General features: G+C 40.6%; 1 protein-coding gene across 2 annotated transcripts in view; it reads left to right on the top strand.

The window, feature by feature from the left end:
- Window positions 1–24705, top strand: part of TOP3A (topoisomerase 3alpha) — an 85889-nt gene that overhangs the window by 35602 nt on the left and 25582 nt on the right. The window contains exons 11-18 of one of the 2 annotated variants that reach the window (XM_088945146.1): window positions 404–478; window positions 3603–3692; window positions 3837–3941; window positions 4134–4168; window positions 11886–12015; window positions 12688–12740; window positions 12824–12923; window positions 21142–21231. In XM_088945146.1, the coding sequence (XP_088801272.1) occupies window positions 404–478; window positions 3603–3692; window positions 3837–3941; window positions 4134–4168; window positions 11886–12015; window positions 12688–12740; window positions 12824–12923; window positions 21142–21231 (678 nt within the window). The remainder of the gene's footprint in view (window positions 1–403; window positions 479–3602; window positions 3693–3836; window positions 3942–4133; window positions 4169–11885; window positions 12016–12687; window positions 12741–12823; window positions 12924–21141; window positions 21232–24705) is intronic. The other variant, XM_088945147.1, reaches the window with a different exon arrangement.

Below are 24705 nucleotides of genomic sequence, written 5' to 3'. Positions count from 1 at the left end.
ATAAAGTACTCACCTTTATGGATAAAAGAATTACCTCATAGAGGAATTTAACCCAGTAGTTTAAAGTGCCATGTAATATTTGGAAGCCAACCCACCTATATGTAAAGAGGAAGTTCCAGATTTTGAGCTATGGATGCATTAATTTCCCTGTACAGCTGTACTCTCTTCATTTGCGGGAGTGCATTTCTATTCCGCATTTGTGAGATGTCCTGCTGCAACTTCCCTCCAGATGCCAAGTTATCCCTGGTTCTTATGAATTATACATCTAAAGGATGATTATTGAATTATACATCTGTTGGATAAGAAACTAACAACTATTTCCAAATTTTGATTTGCAATATATTTAATGCTAAAGTATGATAATTAATCTTCCATTTGAATTATGCTGATTGTGTTTGCCCAGAAAAATTACCTTGATGTTTACCGATTTGAATCTTGGGGTGGCTCAATGATACCGACATACAGTGTTGGACAACAGGTTTGTTGCTGATCTCCATTTTTTTTGCATTTATAATTTCTGAATTGTAAATTGGCGAGTGTTCTTTTATTTTGTTGTCTTCTCATCTTATGTTATTATATATTATTTAATACTGAAGAATACTTTTTTTTATTATTTTATCAACATTCTTTTTGTTATTATTCTGGTTTCATGAGTTTTTCAATGTTACTCAACTTTTCGTTACAAAGATGAAGCAACACATGGCTATTCATTATTATTCCTTCTAAGAAATTTAAGGTTTACAAGAGAAAGGCTAACACGGATATTCTTGATTCAATTCATGGTTGTCAAGGAATTGCCTAGGGGCCCATGGGGGGTCGCCTTGCTTAAGTACCTAGCTATTTTGTACATGGCACTATAAAATATTTTTTATATTCTTTATTTTTTGATATTATAATAATAAAATAGACATTATAAGGCCAAATGGTTCATTTTGTGTGTTTATATACTAGTTTCTTTTTACTATTTTCTTATTTGTTAGGGTTCAACCGTTCAATCAACACACATGTTGGTCTATGCTATTTTGAACCCTTGAAGACTTAAAATCTGAACCAATAAGCAAGGGAGAACTTAAAATTTTGCCTAATCAACACATTGTTCTTCTTCCAACCTTCCTTTTCTTCTCTTGGGACAAAGACAAGGGCTGTTTCTTTTCTCTTTTTTACTGCTTGTGAATATTGTTGATTTTTTATGTTTTAAAATGGAGTTTATACTTTATTTTTATAGATTATTGATAATTATTAGTGAAGGATGATTGCTGTTTGCTATGGACCAAGGGAATTGTTGAAAGCTTGTATTTTCCTAAGTATAGTACTGCAGGGGTACTATTGTACTTTTACCCCTTTTTATTTTTTAGTTGCTGTTGCCCTAGTATATATAACAAAATAGCTGGCGCTGCCAGCATGCTTTTGACTCTCAATCTCTTCTCCTCTTCTCTTCCATCACTGCACTGATAACATGGCTTTAGAGCGGGACTGTTAGATCCAAAAGAAGAGATTGAGCACAGCTTCCCTGTCTTCTCCATTTGCCGGATCCAGATCCAGATTCATTGAAGACCCAGATCCAGATTGGACTGAAGTACCCTCTCTCCCTTCTCCTTTTTTATTTTTTCTGGTCGTGTGCCAGAACAGAACCTGTAATAGGTTCAGACTGTTAATGTGAGGTTAGCAGTCCCTTTTCTTTCCTTTTTTATGGGGTCAGCTGATCCCTGTAAAACTGTTGGTCGTGAGAACCTTTTGTGGGCTGCCACAGCAGCTTTTATGGTGAACTGGAGGTCAGAAAGTAATCTGTACTTGCTGTAATTGCCTTCCTGTTGATACGTAGGTCAAAGGATGACCTGTTAGTGCTGTTACAGCACCTGTGTTTTACAGAAAAGAGGTGCGTTTTCTGAAGAAAAAAAGGGATTCTCCTTGGTACCCTATGTTAGGATTTTTTTAAGGATGTGTACCCCTCTAAGAGTGGTTTATTGAATCTGGAATCATGAGTGGTGAAGATTCTGCTACATCCAGTGTTTCCTCAATGCCGAATGGAATGAGTGGGGATGCAGACCTATCCTTTCCCATGGCTGTTATTCCTCTCGACGGTTTAAATTATTTGGAATGGTGAAGAGGGATCAAGTTATACATTACTGCAAGGGGGAAGATAGGTTATATAAATGGGAGAATCAAAGAACCGAATTCTGGGAGTGCTGAATATGACAGATGGAACCAGGAGAACAGCATGGTTATGTCCTGGCTTTTAGTGTCTATGCAACCCCAAATAAGAAGGAACTTTATGTGGGCTGAAACGGCAAATGAAATCTGGGAACAGGCAAAATCAACCTATTATGAGCTGCGCCAGTCTTCATACTCGTGAGAGCCAGTGGATGGTTTCTCCTCTCTTATATGTTTTACCTTCTTCTTTGCCTTCAGAAAGATTTCGACGGATTTAGCCCAAGGCACATAATTCTCTCCATTTAGTTTAATGGAGGTCATCTGAACATTCAGGTAGTCTGTAGGCACCATCACATTAGGTTTACAATCACTGTTATCTCCCATTCTGTTATCACCAATTCTGCACACTTGCTGAGTTCTATTACCACTGAATTCTACACTGCACATGACTAGATCACACTCGTCACACTGATTTCAGCACTTGTTGCTGAAAAGTGTACTCTTTACACCCCAAACCCAACTCCTTCAGCTATCTGAAATTTCACCACTATATGATCACAACTCTTCCTTCGAAATACACAAAAACATCATAAACCCTAGCACGCTACTGTCTGAAACCCCAACATATGATCTGAAACATACTTCCTATTTGATCCACAACAGAAACCATGCACAGAAATCTCTTACCTTATCACTGAAGGAACAACCACACGAGCAGAAAATCAGTCCACACAAGACAGCCACTGCACCACACAGATCGGCCCTCTTCTCTTCATCGATTAGGGGAGGGTGATCTTAGAAACCACAGCAACTGACCACACAAGACACGACTAGAGGCATAGAAACCTCCAAGGGGAGAGGGCGATCACTCCTTTTCAGCCCTTTCCCTTATCTCCAGTTGAATGAAGGAAAATCAAGAGAAACCCTAGATAGGGTGCGCAGAGAATAGAAATATAGGCAGATTCGAGTAGCTCTAATACCATGTTATGATTCAGCCTACCTTGGAGTTCTGTTTGTCTGAGATCAGTCACGTAGAGAGAGGTAGAAAGGTGGAAGAAAGAGAGAGAGAGAGAGAAAAGAAGAAAATTTGGTTCGAACTGGAAGTCAACGAACATAACTCCCATTCGGGCAGACATGTGCTTTTATTATTAAAATTAATGGAAAAGACATATGTGCCCTTATTTAAGTAAGGAGCACTGGTTCTAACACAATATTGTAGATCAGCAACCTTAATCTAAGTATAAAGACAGAAATACCCCTGCGCTAACAATAACATTTTTATTATTTATAGACAATGATATCAACATGGTGCAATCATATGGAACATCTTGTTGTCCAAAACATCTTGGTCATCTTTTCACACATGTTCGTACTCCCATCCTTGTCATAAAGAAGTAATTTCAAGTATATATCCTGAAAATGATATTCCTAAATTTGTCGATGGCGTGCAGTTTATCCCAACGGCATTGACTCTTGATTCAGGGGTTACAAGGCCGCCTCCTCTTTTAAGTGAAGCTGATTTGCTAAATTGTATGGACAAGGTGAGGATGACCCATTACCCTATGTGGCTTAAGGTTTCTGCCTTGAATTGACTCTGATGTTATGCATTTTCTAATAACAATTCTTCAGTAAATTAGCTTGTACAAGTTATTATTGATAATTCTCTCCCTTTGTTTGTTTCCTAGGCTGGCATTGGTACAGATGCAACTATGCATGATCACATAAAAAAGCTACTTGATCGGTGCTATGCAACTAAAGACTCAAACACTCGTTTCTCACCAACAAATCTTGTAATTATTATTTTTTGTGGCATTCATACACATTTATTGTTTCTTTTCTAAAAATTGTTCCGATTTTTCCTTTTGATTTGTACCCACTATATGACTGATTTGGTAAAATCAAATAGCAATATCCTTTTTGATTTTTTCCCTTTTCAAAATTAAACAATGATTTAGTTTATTATGTGCTTTATTTAATTGCAGGGTGAGGCACTAGTAATGGGATATGATGACATGGGGTATGTTGTTGTTGTTGTTGTTTACTTTTCCATTTAATATTCAAGAAACATCTAAAATTTGATATCAACTTGTTGGCTCTGAAGATGTATTCGTTTGATAAAAGTGAATTTGCAATTAGGTGATTTTGCATTGGTATTCTCTTTTTTTAGCTCTTTAATTTAATAGAATTAGTTTTGCTTTTCTTCTCTACTTCTTTGTCCTGCTTTAATCATTTGGATATTCTAGATTCTTGAGTGACATAGAAGCTGCAACACTTAATTATGAAGAAGCACAAGACAAATCTAGAAGGAACAAGAAAGTGAAGATTTCTTCTGCTTGAATTTAGCTATTTTCTTGTTTGATGATTTCCTAGGTTGTTTCTCAATCAATTAATGATTTCTAGTGGATTATTATTGTTAGGAAGAGTCTCACAGGGTATATAGCTATTAGATAAGGTTATTTTGGGTTTTCCTTGCTATTTTTTGTCTGAGGTATTTTTTTGTAATTTCAGGGTTTTATTGGCTGCTGACCTAAATAGAACCCCTAATTAAGAACATTATTAGCTGCTGTTCAAAGGAGAAAAAAGGAGGATATTCAATTATTTCAAGCTTAAGAAAGTTGTTTCTTTCTTTCTTCACTCTATTTTCTTCATTCTCTTGAATTTCTCAAGCCGTTTGGGTGACTTTTGGTGTAAAAATCACTAGAACAGTGCTTCCCATTATGGATCTGAGATTTTCTCAGCCATCAAACAATTACAACAGCATCAAGTTGCGCCCTTTCAAGGTTTAGAAGCTGCTATTAGGCAGTTGACTGAAGCAATCGCTAGGACTAATCTTCATCCGCCTAGTACAGCCCCAACCCAAGAAGAAAGTAGGGGTTTGCCTGCTGTACCAGCAAGGAGAGTTGATCTAGGGAACCAGTTTCAGCCACAAGTGGTGGCCCAGCCCCAAGAACAACCACGTTTCCAAGCCCCACCAACAGCCCTTGATTTTAGTGATGAAGAGCCTATTATTGATGAAGAAGAGGTTTTGGGAGATGATGTTCATTGGGATTTTCTAGAAGAAGAGAGGTGCTTTGGTGTTGTCAAGCGTATTCTACATGCATCTAAGCAACCAATACGTGACACACAAAGAGAAGAAGATCTTCAAGACACGGTGTAGAATAAAGGATATGGTGTGACTTAATTATTGATAGTGGGGAAAAAGTGAATGTCATTGCCAAATCAATTGTAGAGCTGTTGGGCTTGCCAACAACACCTAGCACTGATCTCTTCATTGCTAGTTAGGTGAAGAAGTTCAGCCAAAAATGGTTTCATAACACTGCAAAGTGGCTTTCTCTATTGGTAATTGTAGAGAGGATGGGCCGAATGGCCCATAGGCTGTTTATTCTTTCTTACCTTTTATATTCCTTTCTGTAATGGGCCTTATTCTGGGTCCATCCTTTCTATGTTATGTTCTTTTAATTTCTTGCCCAACTAAGGGCCTCCTTGTAATTATTCAAGTTTAATTTAATAAAATAGCATTAAGGTGTAGGAGAAGAGAGTAAGGTTCGAAACTCTCATTCTCTGAACCCTTATTGTCGCCATCTTCTTCTTCACCTTCTACTCCATAGAAGAAGAATTTTCTGCTGTTCCTTTTTTATTTCTGCATCTATTCTAAACAGTCCCCCATTCCTAAGGACTGTTTTTCTTTTGTAATGTATATTTTGATGAATTACCATTTGATGTTATGGATATTGATGTTACCCTCCTTATTTTGGGAAGACTTCAGCAATTCCGTTATGATGTCACTCATAGGGTGAAGGATAACCTTTATATTTTCACTAAAGATAAATAGTTGATTGTTCTTGCACCTTTGGGAATGAGGGATGACCCAAAGCTTCTTAAGTGGAGAGTCATATCCTTCTTACTCAAAGATTCTTAGAGGAATATAAAGAGACTGGGCAGATATATGCTATCGTTGCCAAGGGTGAAGGTTCGCCACCTACTGGTGTACCCGATGCCATGGAACCATTATATGAAGAATATAAAAGTGTTTTCCCTGAGGAATTATTTGATAGATTGCATCCTATGAGGAAAATACAGCATGCTATTGACTTGATTCCAGGAGCTAGTTTGCCAAATTTGCCACACTATAGAATGAGTCCTAAGGAGCATGAAATACTCCAAGGGCAAGTGGATGAACTTCTAAGGAATGGGTCAAACTAGTACTAGCCCATACGCTGTTCCAGCCTTACTTACACCAAAGAAGGAAGGGAGTTGGAGGATGTGTGTGGACAGTAAGGCCATCAATAAAGTAACAGTTTGATATCGTTTTCTGATTCCTAGGCTAGATGATATGTTAGATATGCTTTATGGGACAGAAATGTTTTCTAAGATTGATTTGAAGAGTAGTTATCATCAAATTGGAACCTGCCCTGGTAATGAACGGAAAATGGCTTTCAAGACAAAAGAAGGGTTGTATGAGTGGAAAGTAATGCCTTTTGGACTTTCCAATGCCCCTAGAACATTCATGAGGTTGATGGACCATGTTTTGAAGCCATTGACTGGCAAGTGTGTGGTAGTATATTTTGATGATATCCTAGTGTGTAGCAAGGACTAGGAAGAAAACCTACAACATTTGCAAGATGTATTTGAGATTCTCCACCAAAATCAGCTTTATGCCAACCTTAAGAAGTACAATTTTATGGCCAAGCAGCTTGTGTTTCTTGAGTATGTGGTCAGTGATTCAGGCATTATGGTTGATGAGGAAAAAGGTAAAGACTGGTCTTCACCTAAAAATGTACATGAGGTGCACTCTTTCCATGGCTTGGCTGCTTTCTACATGTGATTTGTATGGCATTTCAGTAGCATTGTTAGTCCTATTACTGAATGCTTAAAAAAAAGGCAGTTTCAATGGACACCTGAGGCAGAAAAGGCATTCCAATTGATAAAGGAGAAGCTAACCAAAGTTCCTGTACTTGGTTTGCCCAACTTTGATAAGTTATTTGAAGTGGAATGTGATGCTTCAATGACGGGTATAGGTGCTGTACTGTCTCAGGAGAATCGACCTGTGGCTTTCTATAGTGAAAAGTTAACTAAAATAAGAAGGAAATGGTCTACTAATGAGCAACAGCTATATGCTGTAGTGCAGGCTTTGAAGCATTGGAAGCATTATTTGATCCAAAGGGAGTTTGTTTCTTATACCGATCATCATGCTTTGAAGTATATTAATAACACAAACACTACTAACCATATGCATGCTAGATGGATAGCCTTCTTACAAGAGTTTAGTTTTACTCTCAAGCATAAATCACGGTAACAGAACAAAGTAGCAGATGCTTTGAGTAGGAGGGTTCTTTTGATGAAAACATTGCAGGAAAAAAAGTCGTAGGGTTTGAATGCATAAAAGAGCTCTATGCTATAGATGAAGATTTCCAGGTTGAATGGGAAAAACTCCAAATGGGACATCATAGTGAGTTTGTCTTGCATGATGGTTTTCTCTTTCTAGGAACTCAATTATGCATTCCTAGAGGATCCTTGAGGGAGAAAATCATTAAAGAATTGCATAATGGTGGTCATTTGGGCAGAGACAAGACCATTGAAATGGTGGAGAAGCGTTATTATTGGCCACATCTCAATAGGGATGTTGGGGGGTTTGTAAGGTTGCCATGTTTGCAGTCTCCCAGACATCTAAGGGGCATACCGAAAACATAGGGTACATGTCATTGCCTACTCCAGGGGTCCTTGGGAGGATCTTTCCATGGACTTTGTGCTTGGGTTGCTTAGAACTCAAGAGACAACATGATACAATGTTTGTAGTAGTGGATCGCTTCTCGAAGATGGCTCATTTTATTCCTTGCAAGAAGACAACTGATGCATCACATGTAGCCAACCTATTCTTTAGGGAAGTGGTTAGACTACATGGCATTCCAAAGTCTATTACCTCATATTGTAACACACATTTCCTTAGCCACTTTTGGAGGATTTTATGGTGACGGTTTGACTTTGAGATACAATTTAGCAGCACTTGTCATCCTCAAACTAATGGGCAGACAGAGGTGGTAAATAAGACTTTTGGTAATATGATACACAGTTTATCTAGTGGGAAACCTAAACAATGGGATTTAGCTCTTGCACAAGCAGAATTTTCCTATAATAACATGGTAAACAGATCTACTGGCAAATCTCCATTTGAGATTGTATTTGGATGCATTCCTAGACATACTTTAGACTTGGTGCCACTTCCAAAATTGCCAAGATATATTGTTGCAGTGGAGCACTTTGCTGACAAAATCATATCTATTCATGAGGAAGTAAAGAAACACCTAGAAGAGGCCAATGCCAAGTATAAGGAAGCAACTGATCAGCATAGGCTACCAAAGTTTCAAAGAAGGAAATGAAGTAGTGGTGTTTCTAAGGGCCAATTCCCTACAGGGAAATACAACAAGTTGCACCCCAAGAAGATTGGACCCTACAAGATTATGAAAAAGATTAATAACAATGCTTATGTTGTAGATCCTCCTACTTCCATGAGTATATCTACAACTTTCAATGTTGCTGATCCCTTTGAGTACCATCCACCCATCTCCAAACAAGACTCGAGGGTGAGTCCTCTTCAAGTGGAGGGGACTGATGTAGAGGCTGCAGCACTTAATTATGAAGAAGCACAAGACAAATCTAGAAGGAACAAGAAAGTGAAGAATTCTTGTGCTTGAATTTAGCTATTTTCTTGTTTTGATGATTTCCTAGGTTGTTTCTTAGTCAATTAATATTTTTCAGTGGATTATTGTTAGGAAGAGTCTCACAGGGTATATAGCTATTAGATAAGGTTATTTTGGGTTTTCCTTACTATTTTGGGATACAGGTATTTTTGTAATTTCAGTGTTTTATTGGCTGCTGACCTAAATAGAACTCCTATATTAAGAACATTATTATCTGTTGTTCAAAGGAGAAAAAAAGGAGGATATTCAATTACTTCAAGCTTAAGAAAGTTTTATCTTTCTTTCTTCACTCTATTTTCTTCATTCTCTTGAATTTCTCAAGTCGTTTGGGTGATTTTTGCTGTAAAAATCACTAGGACAGATATGTTAGACCTGTTTGACCCACCTGCTACCTCCCCAAACCTTGACCTTCCTATTGCCCTTCGCAAAGGCAAGAGGAAGTGTACAACACATTGTATCTCTAAACATTTGTCCTACAACCTTCTATCCCCTACCTATTATTCTTTTTTGCCTCTGTTTCTACCCATGCGATTCCCATGTCTGTACTAGAAGCCTTGTCCAAACCTGAATAGAGGGATGCTATGATGACTGAACTAGATGCTTTGCATAAGAACCATACCTGGGATATTGTGGACTTGCTTAAAGGGAAGGAACTAGTGGGTTGTAAATGGGTATTCACTATCAAATGTCATTCTGGTGGCACTATTGAGAGGTTTAAGGCTCGATTGGTTGCTAAGGGTTACACTCAGATGTATGGTATTGATTACCTTGAGACTTTTCTCCTACGGCTAAAATGAATTTAGTTTGAGTTTTGTTGTCTCTAGCTGCTACGTTTGGTTGACCCCTTCACCAGTTTGATGTTAAAAATGCCTTCTTGAATGGAGACCTACATGAAGAGGTCTATATGTCTTTACCTCCAGGGGTGTATGGAAAAGAAATGCAAGGGAAGGTGTGTAGATTGAAGAAGCCTCTTTATGGTCTTAAACAATTCCCTAGAGCTTGGTTTGAGAGATTCAGAGCTGCCCTTGTTTCTTTTGGTTATACACAGATTTAATCTAACCATACTTTGTTTTTGAAGAGAAGAAACTCTTTGGTGACTTTTCTGATAGTTTATGTTGATGACATTGTGGTTACGGGTAATGCCACTTGGGAAGTGATTGAGCTCAGAAGATTTCTTAACATTGAATTTGAGATAAAGGATTTGGGGGATCTTAGATACTTCTTGGGAATTGAAGTTGCTAGATCTAAGGATGGTATCTTCATTTCTCAACACAAGTATGTTCTTGATCTCCTTGCAAAGACTGGTAAACTTGGTGGTAAACCAGCTTCTACCCCTATAGACCTAAACCATAAGACTTTTGCTACTGATGGTGAACTGTTGATTGATAAGGGAGTGTTCCAGAGACTGCTTGGGAAGTTGTAATATTTCTGCATGACTCGGCTAGATATTTCCTATGCAATAAGTGTTATTAGTTAGTTTATACATTCTCCCAGAGATACACATTTAGCAGCTGCAGAAAGAGTTTTGTGCTACTTGAAAGGTACTCCAGGGAAAGGTATTCCGTTTATCAAGCATGGACACATGAAGCTAGAGGCATACATTGATGCTAACTAGGCCGGATGTATTAATGATAGGAGATCCACCTCAGGATATTGTGCCTTGCTGGCAAGGAACATTGTTTCCTGCAATGGCACATGGAGTGTCAGAACTATTGTGGTTGAGATCACTTTTGGGAGCGTTGGGTATTGACTATGAAAAGGCAATGATACTCCACTTTGACAACTAGGCATCTATTAACATTGCACATAATCCTGTTCAACATGACAAAACTAAGCACATAAAGGTTGATAGACATTTTATATGCTGCAGGGGAGGTTTGCTTGCCATTTATTGCTTTAGAAGTGCAATTAGCTTATGTTTTGACCAAAGGTGTTCCAAAAGGAAAGCTGACACACTATATAAGCAAGCTGGGCATGATTGACATCTATGCTCAGCTTGGGGGGGAGTGTAGAGACTGGGCTGAATGGGCCCTAATGTATTTTTTATGTTTAAGTAATGTTATATCTGTTTTATGTGTTAATGGGCCTGTTCACCTCTTTTTAAGTTACTACTTTGCTGGCCGCTCACTTAAAGAGCAGACTTGTAATTAGCATGATTAATTAAGTGTAATAAAAGATTACTGAATGGAGAGAGAGATCCATCGAAGTCTCTTCTTTTTTCTCTTCTTCTTCTTCATCTTCTTCTATTCTTCTGTAACCTTTCTTTCTCTCTCACTTTTTTTTATTTCTTTTATCAGTTTTATAACAGATTTGAAGGACAGACTCACGTCTATATGCATTATAATCTTAAATCTTCAGCATTTGATTTAGCCTTTATGACATTTTTGTTATATCTATTTTTGGCCTTTATCGTATTTTGGCAGGCTTATCATATTGATCTGAGTGGGGCCTTCTTGGTCTTTCCTTGACTTCATTTTATTTTTTCTTATTGTCTTTATTAATAAAGCACTTTTGAATTAACAAAAGTTGTTGTTTGAAGGAAACAAACAGTCTAAGGAATTCTTTTATCAATTAGAAGAAAGAAACTGTTGGAAGTGTCATGGAACTTTGGAGAAGTGAAATGGTGAGTTTGGTTGGGGAATGATTCGGAAATGAGAATTCCTTATGGTTGCTAATAATGCCCTTAAAGAGGGTAAGCAACTTAGAAATGAGATTAAAAGAGAAGGGTTGTTGAACCTTTTTTTCTTTCTTTATGATTGGGACTTGAAGGAGGGTTGTTGAATTGTTGATCAGTGATTTATCACATTATCCACCTAGTGTAAATTTTGGGGATTAAAAAACTTAAAGATTGTCTTCTCTTCTACTTTGTGTTGAGGTCCAATTAATTCAAGATAGTTTCTTGTGCTATTTTCCTATGACTTCCTCTATATTTGTTGATAGAGGCGTCGATGAATTATGATTCTAGATCCAAAAGTATACTGCATATTCTTTGATTTTTTTTTTATGATATGATGATTTTAGGAATCATTTTTTCAGGTATGAGCTCTGGAAACCATACCTTAGATCTATGATGGAATGTGACATGAAAGCAGTGAGCATTGGCACCAAGAGAAAAGCTGAAGTCTTGGAGACTTGCTTGCAGCAGATGAAAGCTTGTTTCTTAGATGTAAGCTGGTTCTAGACTTTTCTTCATCTTTTCATCAAGTATATGATTATTCGGCAGTTTGCAGCTTCTATGTTCTGAATGGTGTTCCTAAACTTACTTTAGCTAACTTGGAGGATATGTGGGAGTGTCTTTTAGACAAAAATGTTGGTTGTTACATGTCACACTTATGCTGGCATGGATTCCAGCACCAAATCACTCTCTAGGAGATGTCTAGAACATCAAAAGGTTCTTATGGTTTGAACAAAATGGTCTATTGTTTTCATCCATTATTTTCACTGGAATATTTATATGAAGTTTTGCATCACCCAAAAGAAATGGAGTAAAATTAGAATCAGGTGGTTGAGGTCATTTAATTGTACTGATTTTTAGCCTCATAAATCCATGTTTGACAGAAAAAAATATCTACTTACAGGAAACCAGGCGCATGTTTATGCTTAAGGACAGTCTGAGTGTTAATACTCTAGATGTTATGGGTGTATGATTACACATACTTGTGTGGGTATGTGAAGAAAGGCTCTAGATGTTATGTGTATAATTTTGAACCTAGAATTGCTTATATATTTTAACTATTATGTTCATTTTGCATATTTGAATTTTGATAATGGTTATATATTTTAGATAAGAATACTTGGCTGCAGATGGATTTCCTAGTAATGTTGGATATCTTTGTAGGCAAGGTTGAATAAAGTGAAACTCTTGGAAGCCATGGCAATTTTCTTTGAGAGGTACTGGCTTATCATGTTGTGTTGTGGTTTTCAGAACTTGTATTATTCACCTTTATTAAGCATCTTGTTTATCGTTTATGCAGGTGTAACCGACCTGGTACCAATGAGCAGCAGGGTGCTGTTGACATTGTTCGACCATGTAGTGCCTGCCAAGAATCCAATATGGTGTTAAAGCGAAAACCGGTAATTATTTAATTTATGAGCTTTGAGTACTTGGAATTCTCACATGCTAGTGCTGAATCCTAGTGGCTAGGCTGGCTGGGATTTTAAAGGTCTCTTATTCTTTGGTCCCCTAGAAGAACTTGTAAGAACACTTAGATTCATTACAAAGGATTTGCTAACATCATTCAAGAATGGTCCTATATAGGGAAGGATGTAATCCTCAAGGGAATTCACTATGTCTCACTTTCTAGAGGAAAGTGGTAAATCAAAGTATTGCATGGTTCAAAATTGATCATACTACTTTAGATTCTTGATAACTTTCCACAATTGTAGACAATAATGTAGATGTGCTAAATAGGAAAATACAATTTTTATTATCTTCTTGCACAATCTAGAAGCTCGGCATCCCAAATGAGCCTTTTCTTCAGATGGATCATGAGATCACTCAAGTCCTTTGTCTTATCTTGGGCTCCCTCTAGGTTCTAACCCAAAGGAAAGCAGTTTTTGGACTCTAATCCTGGAGAAGATTGAAAAAAGATTAGCAACTTGGATAAAGAGCTATATCTCTCTAGGGGGTAGAGTAACTTTGTTAAGAGCCACTCTAGCTAACTTTTCGGTTTATTATCTCTGTATTTAGGATCCTCTCTAGGGAGACAAAGAAATTGGAGAAGCTAATTAGGAATTTCCTGTGGGAGCCTGGGGAAGAGAAAAAAGATCGCTTAATAAGGTGGGAAATAGTGTGTAGGACCAAGGAAGGTGGGTTGGGGATAGGAAATTTGGATTTAAAGAATATAGCTTTGTTAGGTAAATGGTTGTGGAGATGGCCCTTGGAAAGAGGGAGGTTGTGGCATGAGGTGATAGCTAGTATTCATAGTCGCTTGGAGAATGGTTGGGATGTTGGTGTTTGCCGTCAAGCTACTTTGACCACTCTTTGGAAAGTGATTCACAATATCCTTCCCCAATTTCTTAACTTTGTCAAGTATGATGTTTGCTCGTGGGATTTTGTTCTCTTTTAGGAAGATGCCTGGGTGGGAAATTCGGCCCTGAAAGACCTTTTCCCTTCTCTCTACTCTATTTCCTTGTTTAAGTATAAGGCTATTTCCAATTATAAAAAGTGTTGAAGATTAATTAGTTTTATGATGTTTGTCTAAGTAGATGTTTTATGTTAGTTGTTAGATAGGAGGTTGTTATGGACGCATTCCTTAGGAAGAAATATCATCGCCGCCGACAACAGCACTAGTGATTCAATGTCCTCATCCTACCCAGTTCGGCAACAACAGTCTTATCCAGATTAGATTAGACTATCTTACTTGTTCTTATCTTATCTTATTAGTTGATTAGATTATCTTATCTTATCAGATTAGGATTAAGAGAGACTTATCTTATCCTAATCAAGATAGAGCAGGAGATCTCCCTATTCAGCAAGGAATCTCCCTAGGATTAGGATTCTTGTAATCTCCTATTTAAGGAGACACCATTATTGAATGAAGATATCGAATATTCAGTCAAGAAGTGAGTTAGGAGAGTTGGTGATCTCTTGAACAAATCACCAAGGTGCCAAGATAGGTTCATCAAGAGCAAGAAGGAACAAGGGAAAACAGGTGGTTTTCCCCGTGGACCGACCCGTGACGAGATCATTCGCGGCCACTAGCGGCCGCCGACCAAATCTGCTAGTCTTCCTGCGAACAGCAGTTCGCCAACCAGGGGGCCGTAGTCATCCCCAAGTACAGCAGGTTAGAATTCCCGTCGTACAACGGCAACGAAGACCCCTTGGGCTGGCTGTACTGGTGCGAGCAGTTTTTTTGAAATCAATGGACAGACAACCGGGATAAGGTAAGCCTAGCTGCCTTTCACTTAACAGAGGAAGCACAACTTTGGTTCTATCGGTTAGAACAGGAAGAACCCAGGCTCAGTTGGCCCCAGTTCAAGTCCTACTACCTTCTTAGGTTCGGACCCCCACTGACAAGCAACCCCTTAGGCGAGATGATTAACCTTAAACAGACCGGCACGGTGGCAGAATACCAGCACCAGTTCCAAACCCTCCTCGCAAGGGCATCCTCAGTGCGACTGGACCAACAGGTGGACATGTTCACGGCAGGGTTGACAGAACCCCTGCGGGTGGACGTAGAAATGCAGAATCCCCCAAACCTGGTTACAGCCATGAACTTGGCCTGCGCGTTCGAGCGCAAGCTGCAACTCAGCCGTAGGACCTACAATATGGGACATCCACCGAACTCTTGGGCACCCCCAAAATCAACGACAATGACCCCTTCTTCTGCACCCAGCCGGGAACCGAGATCTCACACAACCAACACCTCTAGATCGGCGACAAGTGCAGGAAGCAACATGGTAGCTCCACCCATTAAACGTTTGAACAGGGCAGAAATGGCGGAACGCCGAGCAATGGGCCAATGTTTCAACTGTGACGACCTCTACTCGGCAGGACATAGGTGCAAGAGGCTTTTCTGCCTCCTAGTAGATGAGCAAGAGGAGGATGAAGAAGAACCCGTCGTATTCGAGCCAGAGATCTCTCTCCACGCGATCACCGGAATAAAAACCTCTCAGACCATACAGTTACAGGCACGGATAGCAGGTAATCTAGTGTGCATACTCGTCGATTCAGGGAGCACACACAACTTCATAAGTGAACATGTCGCCCTTCAGTTAAAACTACCAAAGGAACTCCGGCCACGACTACAGGTAGCCGTCGCAAACGGTGAAAGAGTTCACAATCCGGGAATCTGTAAGGACATTCAGATACAGGTCAACTTTGAACTATTCTCTGCTGATTTATTCGTACTCTCCTTGGATGGGTTCGATATTGTTCTTGGGGTCAAATCATTGATTACCCTAGGTCCAATTTTATGGGACTTCAACACACTCACAATGACATTCCACTTAAATGGGAAGCAAGTCTCTTAGCACGGTTGCAGGGTTAAGGAGAGGATACCATAGGTCCATGCACTTCAGACAGAACTGGCAGCCATGGAAAGACTCCTCGCCGAGTTTTCAGACGTATTCCAGGAACCCAAGGGACTCCCTCCTCTCCGAGCGTGGGACCATCAAATCCCTCTAGTGGCGGGTTCAGAACCAGTCGTTGTCCGGCCTTATTGCTACTCTCACCTACAGAAGGACAAAATAGAAAAACAATGTGCAAAGATGTTGAAACAAGGGATCATACACAAGAGCCGCTCCCTCTTCTCTTTGCCTGTTCTGTTGGTGGCGAAACAGGATGGAAATTGGAGGTTCTGTGTTGACTATAGAGAGCTCAATGGCCGGACGGTCAAGGATAAGTTCCCTATTCCCATTGTGGACTAACTATTGGACGAGCTGCATGGTGCTCAATACTTTTCCAAGTTGGACCTTAGGTCCGGGTATTTCCAAGTTCGCATGGCTCCCGGTGGCATGAAGAAGACTGCCTTTCGAACCCACCACGGTCACTTTGAATTTTTAGTCATGCCATTCGGTCTCACCAACGCCTCATCCACATTCCAGTCATCGATGAACGAGGTATTTCAGCCCCATCTGCGCAAATTTGTTTTGGTATTCTTTGATGACATCCTCGTTTATAGCAAATCATGGGTAGAGCATGTGCACCATTTGCGGACTGTTTTCGAGCTCCTGTGCCAACACAAACTCTTCTCAAAACGGTCCAAGTGCTCCTTCAGGGAGCGGCAGGTTCTTTATCTAGGCCATGTCATCCACGGGCAAGGTGTGACGGTTGACAATTCCAAAATGCAGGCTATCAAGGAATGGCCCAAGCCTCAATCCGCCAAGGCCTTACGCGGGTTCCTAGGATTAACAGGTTACTATCGCAAATTTGTACAGAATTATGGACTGTTGGCTGCCTCGTTAACCAACCTATTAAAGAAAAATTCCTTCCGATGGGACGACGCGGCCGATGCAGCTTTTCTGACATTGAGGGATGCCCTGTCTTCCACCCCAGTCCTACAATTATCAAATTTCGCTCTCGAATTTACAGTCGAGTGTGACGCCTCTAGAATGGGTATCAGGGTCGTGTTACAGCAGCAAGGGCACCCGATTGCTTTCTTCAGCCGCAGGCTGGCCGACCGACATCTGAAACTTCCAGCCTATGAGCGCGAACTAATTGGCCTAGCTAGAGTCGTCCAGCACTGGAGGCCGTACTTGTGGGGGCAGTCGTTCGTCGTCAAAACTGATCATTACAGCCTCAAATACATGTTGGAGCAATGCCTCACCACTTCCCCTCAGCAGCATTGGGTTAGCAAACTCCTCGGGTTCTATTTCCGGGTGGAATACAAGGCGGGAACCTCAAATCGCACAGCTGATGCCTTGTCTAGGTGCGATGAAGACACGATGTCTCTGTGTGGAATTTCCCAACCCTAGATCTCTCTGTTAGACGACATCAAGAAGGCAATGCCACAGTCTTCGGAATGGTCGCTTCTGGTCCAGAAGATCCAGTCCAGCGTTGTCGACTCCAATTGGTCCCTTTAGGACGGGTTGGTACTGTATATAGGTCGGATACATCTTCCGCCAGACTCCCCGTTTCTTCCCACCATCATCGCCAACATCCATAACTCCACCCATGAGGGCGTTCAAAAAACGTTGCACAGCGTCCAGGCTGATTCCCATTGGCAAGGTATGAATACTGATATTCGGGATTTTGTCCAAAATTGCCCCACGTGCCAACAACATAAATGGGAAAACCTGCACCCGGCAGGCCTTCTTCAGCCCCTTTCGATCCCGACACAGATCTGGGCCGACATCTCCATGGACTTCATCGAGGGGCTACCCAAGGTAGGTGGCAAATCTGTCCTCTTCATGGTGGTAGATTGCTTCTCTAAATATGCCCACTTCATTCCTCTATCACATCCGTACACTGCCACTTCAGTTGCCCTCGCCTTCTTCTCGCATGTTTTCCGCTTACATGGGTTACCAGAATCCATCGTCAGCGATAGGGACCCGATTTTCACTAGTGCCTTCTGGAAGGAGTTATTTCGGCTACACGACACCACCCTAGCCTTCTCCTCAGCATATCATCCACAGACCGACGGTCAGACGGAGGTGGTAAACCGCATGATCGAGATGTATCTCCGTTGCTTCATAGGGGATCATCCGCGAAGGTGGGTGGATTGGCTTCCTTGGGCCGAGTACTGTTACAACACGGCCTACCATTCTTCCCTCGGCACGACCCCTTTTCGTGTCGTTTATGGCCAGGACCCTCCTCACTTGCTGTCCTATGAACCTGGTTCTACTCGTTTGGAGGAAATTGATCATTCCTTACAAGAACGCGATGCCCTCCTAGCCGACGTACACCTTCGCTTACAACAGGCCCAGCTCTGCATGAAGCTCACCTATGACAAGCACCATCGGGAATTGTCGTTTGAACCAGGACAATTTGTTTGGTTAAAACTCCAGCCCTATCGGCAACGCTCCTTGCGCCACAGGGCTGCCCTGAAACTGGCCCCTAAGTTCTATGGCCCCTTCAAGGTTCTACGGCGGATTAGCAGTGTGGCCTACCAATTGGAATTACCGGAGAACAGCCGGATTCATGATGTTTTCCACGTCTCCTTGCTGAAACCATTTACGGGTGTTCCTTCAGACCAAGTCCCCTCCCTACCACCCTTGAAAGAAGGCAAACCTGCTCCACAGCCTAGGGCTCTCATCCGCTCTCGTATCAATCGAGGTATTCTTGAAGTTTTGGTGGAATGGGACAGCTTACCATCGGTCGAAGCCACCTGGATTCCCTTGGCAGAGTTCCAAGCCACGTATCTGGAGTTTGAGCTTGAGGACAAGCTTTTAGTCCAGGAGGGGAGTAATGTTATCTCGGGAAGAAGTATCACCGCCGCTGACAGCATCAGGGACCTGACCATCGCCAGCAGCAGCAGTGATTCAATGTCCTCATCCTACCCAGTTTGGCAACAACAATCTTATCCAGATTAGATTAGACTATCTTACTTTTTCTTATCTTATCTTATCAGATTAGGATTAAGAGAGACTTATCTTATCCTTATCAAGATAGAGCAGGAGATCTCCCTATTTAGCAAGGAGTCTCCCTAGGATTAGGACTCTTGTAATCTCCTATTTAAGGAGACACTATTATTGAATGAAGATATCGAATATTCAGTCAAGAAGTGAGTTAGGAGAGTTGGTGGTCTCTTGAACAAATCACCAAGGCGCCAAGATAGGTTCATCAAGAGCAGGAAGGAACTAGGGAAAACAAGTGGTTTTCCCTGTGGACCGACCTGTGACGAGATCCTATTCGCGGGCCCTCAATAGAGGTGGGGACCACAGTAGTTATGTGAGTCCAAATTTTATTATGTTTTTGAGTGTTATATATGTTGTTTTATGTTTTGCCACCCTATAAGGGCATAGTTGTCTTTGTACTATTCTATTATTTTAGTATAAATAATAAGTGAAGGGGGCGGCCAGATCATTGCTCTCTTTTCTTTCCAACTTCTCTTCTTCACCTTCTCTCTTCAAGAAACTACTTTTCTTTTATATTTTTTAATTCAATAGATTTCTACTTGGTATCAGAGCATCGACTAGGATTTCTTGAAGCATTCTCATGCAGCCCTAGATTAGCCAACTATATGAAGTAGTAAAGGGCTGATCAATCTGCTATAGATTGCCTAGTTCGAGTTTTTGGTGGGATCTAGTCATCAGGAAGGTGATCTACTATTGACATCAAAATCAGGAAGAACTGGAGTACGGGGAAGAGTCCCAGAAAAGTTGGACTCTTTGTTTTTGATCTGATCTTGAGCGCCCAGGTATTGTTAGTTTTCTTTTGATTTTCTAAAGAGGGCGGTTTGGTTTCTGGAATTTTTTGGGCCTCCCGGAGTGATCGATTCACTTTTCTCTCTGTTGGGAGGCATGGAGAGGAGAGAGATTTCCCTCTAGCTAGGGTTTTCTTCTTCCGGAAGGGTTGGTTTCTGTGTATGATATTAAATTATTTTTTGAAGGCCTTCAATCTATTTTTTTCTTATTGTTGAACTATTTGAAGTAAGATGGAGAGTTGGAATACCGAGATGAAATCTACCGATACTATGGGACTGGGTGTTGGAGGTAGTAGTGATATTTTTGGGTCTGGGATCATTACAACAGTAAAACTTGATGGTACAAATTATTTGGAGTGGGCACAATCAGCGAAGATGGCTATTGGTGCCTGTGGAAAATTATTTGGGATGGAGTGACTAAAACCTACTCTCATAAGCAAAATGAAGCCAGAGCCTATCAATTAAGAAATCAGCTGATAAGTATGAAATAGGGAGAAAAACCTCTTGTTATGTATTTCTCCATGCTGAAAACCCTATGGCAGGAAATAGATCACTTAGAAACTGTGGTATGGGAAAGTGTAAATGATGTAGCAACTTATCACAGACTGGTAGAGAGGAATAAGGTTTTTTGAGTTCTTAGCAGGGTTGAACCCTGAATTTGACATTGCTAGGTAGCATATTCTTTCTAGGGAGGGTGTGACACTCTCTCAGGCCTATGCCTTTGTCTCTAGAGAGGAGAGTAGGAGGAATGTAATGCTGAGACAGCTTGGGATTGACTAGTCGACTATGGTTGGTACAACAAAACCTGAGCTGAATGGAGACAAGGGGAGTAGTGAGACTAGAAGGGAAGATAAGGACTTGGTGTGTGATTATTGCAAAAAGCCTAAGCATACCAGGGACACTTGTTGGAAGCTTCATCCAAATCTTATGCCTTTTCGGATAAGAAACAAGAAGGGAAATGCAAATGTAGCCACTACAGGAACTCTTCAACCCCTCTCTCCCAAACTGATTGGGAATCCATTGCAGTAGCAGCAATGAGAACAGAATTGGAAAGGTTTGGACAACTTATGAGTAAGAAATATTCACCTAGCTCTAGCCTTCCAGATGGATTGCATAATGTAGGAGCCAACTACACCACTTTCTTTGCACATACAGGTAGTTCATATGCAACTGCAAGTCTTGCATCCACTTTAGGTAAGAAGGGACCTCCCTGGATTATAGACTCAGGAGCATCTGAGCATATGACTAATGCCCCTACCATTTTCAGTTCCTATAAGTTGTGCTCTGGTAGAGATAGAGTCTCTACAGCAGATGGTTCACATATGCCCATTGCTAGGAAGGGAATAGTTAGAGTGACCAATGATATAACTCTGTCTTCTGTTTTACATGTCTCTAGACTTCATACCAACATATTGTTTGTTAGTTCTTTGACAAAAAACTTGAATTGTTCCATAACCTTTCTTCCTGGTAATTGTGTTTTGCAGGATCTGGAGCCAAAGAAGATGATTGGGAGTGGTCGTGAGGTGAATGGAGTCTACCTTCTGGATGAGATTCCGAGACATCAGGACCATCATGTTAGTAGCAACAGTAGTAGTGGGTTAGAGTCAGTGAACCAGATTATGCTTTGGCACAATCGCTTGGGGCATCTTTCCTTTAGACAGTCTTTTCAACCAAGTAATAAAAGAAGTACTTCTGCTTTTAATATTATTCACACTGATGTATGGGGGCCATATCATATCCCTTCCATGGGAGGATTCCATTACTCTCTTGTTTGTGGATGATTATACACGATATTCTTAGATATATTTGATGAGATCACATGATGAGGTTGCTAACTTGGTACGATAGTTTCACTAGATGGTTCTCACACAATTTGGAGTGAGAACTAAGGCTTTTAGATCAGATAATGCCAGAGAGTACTTTGAGAAGGACCTAACCACGTATCTTTTAGAACATGGTGTAGTTCATCAAAGCAGTTGTGCATATACACCGCAACAGAATAGAGTTGCTGAGAGGAAAAACAGACACATTATGGAGGTGGCAAGGAGTCTTATGGTGTGTGCTTTAGTTCCTGTGCAGTTCTGGGGAGATGTAGTTCTTACAGTCATGCATTTGATTAATCGTGTTCCTTCACGGACTTTGGGGTTTAAGGTGCCATTTAGCCTTCTTTTTCCAGATGAAGAGATATTTCATATACCTCTGAGGGTTTTTGATTGTGTCTCTTTTGTTCACATTCTTTGCCCTCATCGCAAGAAATTGGATCCTATGGCCAAGAAATGTGTTTTTCTCGGGTATGCTCAGAACCAAAAGGGGTATTGCTGTTATATCCCAGTGTTGAGGAGCATATTTGTCGCTATGGATGTTACCTTTTTTGAATCCACATTCTTCTTCTCGAGTGGTTCTCCTCATGGGGAGAGTTTTGGGGAGGAGAACTCACAATCTATTCCTCTTCTTGTTTATGTGGTGCCTTCATCAGTTGAGCCAGCATCTACATCAGTTCAGCCAGCACCTGCACCTCTAGTTTCATTACATAAGCCACTACTGGCAGTCTCACAGAAATATCAGCGCCAGCAGATGATGGTTGACTCCACACATCCTCAACCCACACCACTCTCTGTCAGTCCTTTTGAAACTCTAGATTCGGCAAATACAGTTCCAGGTATTCTTCTTGAGCCTAAGCCTGTTATGTTTTCTGATGATAATGTTTTTGTCCCTAATACCATTGTTGCAGCTGATCCCACTGACCTTGATCTTCTCATTGCACTTTGTAAGGGGAAGAGAAAGTGTACATCCCACTGCATTTCACAACATCTCTCTTACAATGCCTTATCACCCTCCTACCGTGCTTTTCTTTCTTCTTTGGATTCTGTGTCTATACCAAGAATGTTACCGAGGCTCTCTCCAAACCTGAGTGGAAAATAGCCATGCAAGATGAGATGGATGCTTTGGTCAAAAACCAAACTTGGGAAATAGTTGATCTCCCCCCAGACAAGGAGACAATCGGATGTAGATGGCAAGATAGAGAGGTCCAAGGCAAGGCTGGTAGCAAAAGGGTATACTCAGACCTATGGTGTTGATTATCTGGAAACCTTTGCACCAGTAGCTAAGATGAGTTCAGTTCGTATCCTTTTATCTCTAGCAGCCACCTATTCATGGCCCTTGTTCCAGCCTGATGTCAAAAATGCTTTCCTCAATGGTGATTTACAGGAGGAGGTATATATGGACATTCCAGTAGGCTTTTATGAAAATGTTGGTAAAGGAAAGGTGTGCAGACTTAGAAAATCTCTGTATGGACTGAAACAGTCACCTAGGGCTTGGTTTGACTGGTTCAGAGGGGCACTCATCCGTTTTGGATACACACAGACACAGTCTAATCACACCCTCTTTGTGAAGAGGAAAGATGCTCTGGTGTCAATTCTGATTGTGTATGTGGATGATATAGTGGTGACAGGAAATGATCTGGAGGAGATTGATGATCTCAAAAAATCATTGTGGCAAGAATTTGATATCAAAGACCTTGGTGAGCTCAAATACTTCTTAGGGATTGAAGTTGCAAGATCCAAGCATGGGATCTTCATTTCATAGAGAAAGTATGTACTTGACCTACTACGGGAGATTGGGAAGCTGGGGACCAAACCAGCAGACACTCCTATTGATCCAAATCACAAAATTAATGGTGTGGATGGTGAGTTGGTAAAGGATGCGGGGAGATATCAAATAATGGTGGGTCGACTGTTGTATTTGTGTATGACATGACCAAATATTTCTTATGCTATCAGTGTTGTGAGTCAGTACATGCATGCACCTCGGGTTCAGCACTGGGAAGCTATTGAGAGAATACTTGCATATCTGAAAAAGCACCCTGGTAGAGGCATTATTTTCTCAAATCATGAGAATCTAAAACTAGAATCCTATACAGATGCAGACTGGGCAGAATGCTTAGATGACAGGAGGTCTACATCAGGAGTGTGTACTTTGTAGGTGGAAACTTGATCTCCTGGAAGAGTAAGAAGCAAGCGATTGTGGCAAGGTCAAGTGCAGAGGCTGAGTATAGATCCATGGCTCATGGTGTATCAGAACTACTTTGGGTTAGATCTCTTTTGAGTGAGATTGGGGTAAAAGCAGAGGAACCTATGATGTTATACTGTGACAATCAGGCTGCAATCAATATTGCCCACATTCCAATTCAGCATGATAGGACAAAACACTTTGAAGTTGATAGACACTTTATAAGAGAAAGGGTAACAACTGGAGAAGTTTGTTTGCCTTATGTCTCTTCAGAGTTGTAGCTGGCTGATGTTCTCACTAAAGGGGTGGCAAAGAATAGGCTTGAACATGATCTACGCAAGTTGGGAATGTGTGACATTTACTCTCTACTTGACGGGGAGTGTTGAAGATTAATTAGTTTTATTATGTTTTTCTAAGTAGATGTTTTATGTTAGTTGTTAGATAGGAGGTGGGGACCACAATAGTTATGTGAGCCCAAATTTTATTATGTTTTTGAGTGTTATATATGCTGTTTTATGTTTTGCTGCCCTATAAGGGCATAGTTGTCTTTGTACTGTTCTATTATTTTAGTAAAAATATCAAGTGAAGGGGGCGGCCAGATCATTGCCGTCTTTTCTTTCCAACTTCTCTTCTTCACCTTCTCTCTTCAAGAAACTACTTTTCTTTTATATTTTTTAATTCAGCAGATTTCTACTAAAAGGATGCTAAAACATATAGAGAATTTGTGGAAAGAAATAGGATGTTTGAATTTCATATAGGGCTGAATCCAAAATATGACATTACTAGACAGAACATATTGGAAAATGATGATGTAATCCTCTCTTAGGCTTATTCTATGATGAGTCACCTCATTAGAACCCTCTCTTAGGCTTATTATTATTAACATTCTTGATTTTTATCCTCCTATTAAGTCACCTCCTTGTGTGTCTACTCCTATTGAGTCATCTCCTAGTTCCCCTATTTCAGTTCCTCCACCACTGCCTCTACGTCCTCTTTCATTTGTGCCTCCTCCTATCCTTTAGAGGTGGTAGCAACGACAA

Source organism: Nelumbo lutea, chromosome 5, assembly GCF_056320005.1.
Source record: "Nelumbo lutea isolate HS-2025 chromosome 5, American lotus-T2T, whole genome shotgun sequence".
Lineage (NCBI taxonomy): Eukaryota > Viridiplantae > Streptophyta > Magnoliopsida > Proteales > Nelumbonaceae > Nelumbo > Nelumbo lutea.
The sequence above is the reverse complement of the archived record's forward strand: the minus strand, read 5'-3'. Positions and strand labels throughout refer to the sequence as shown.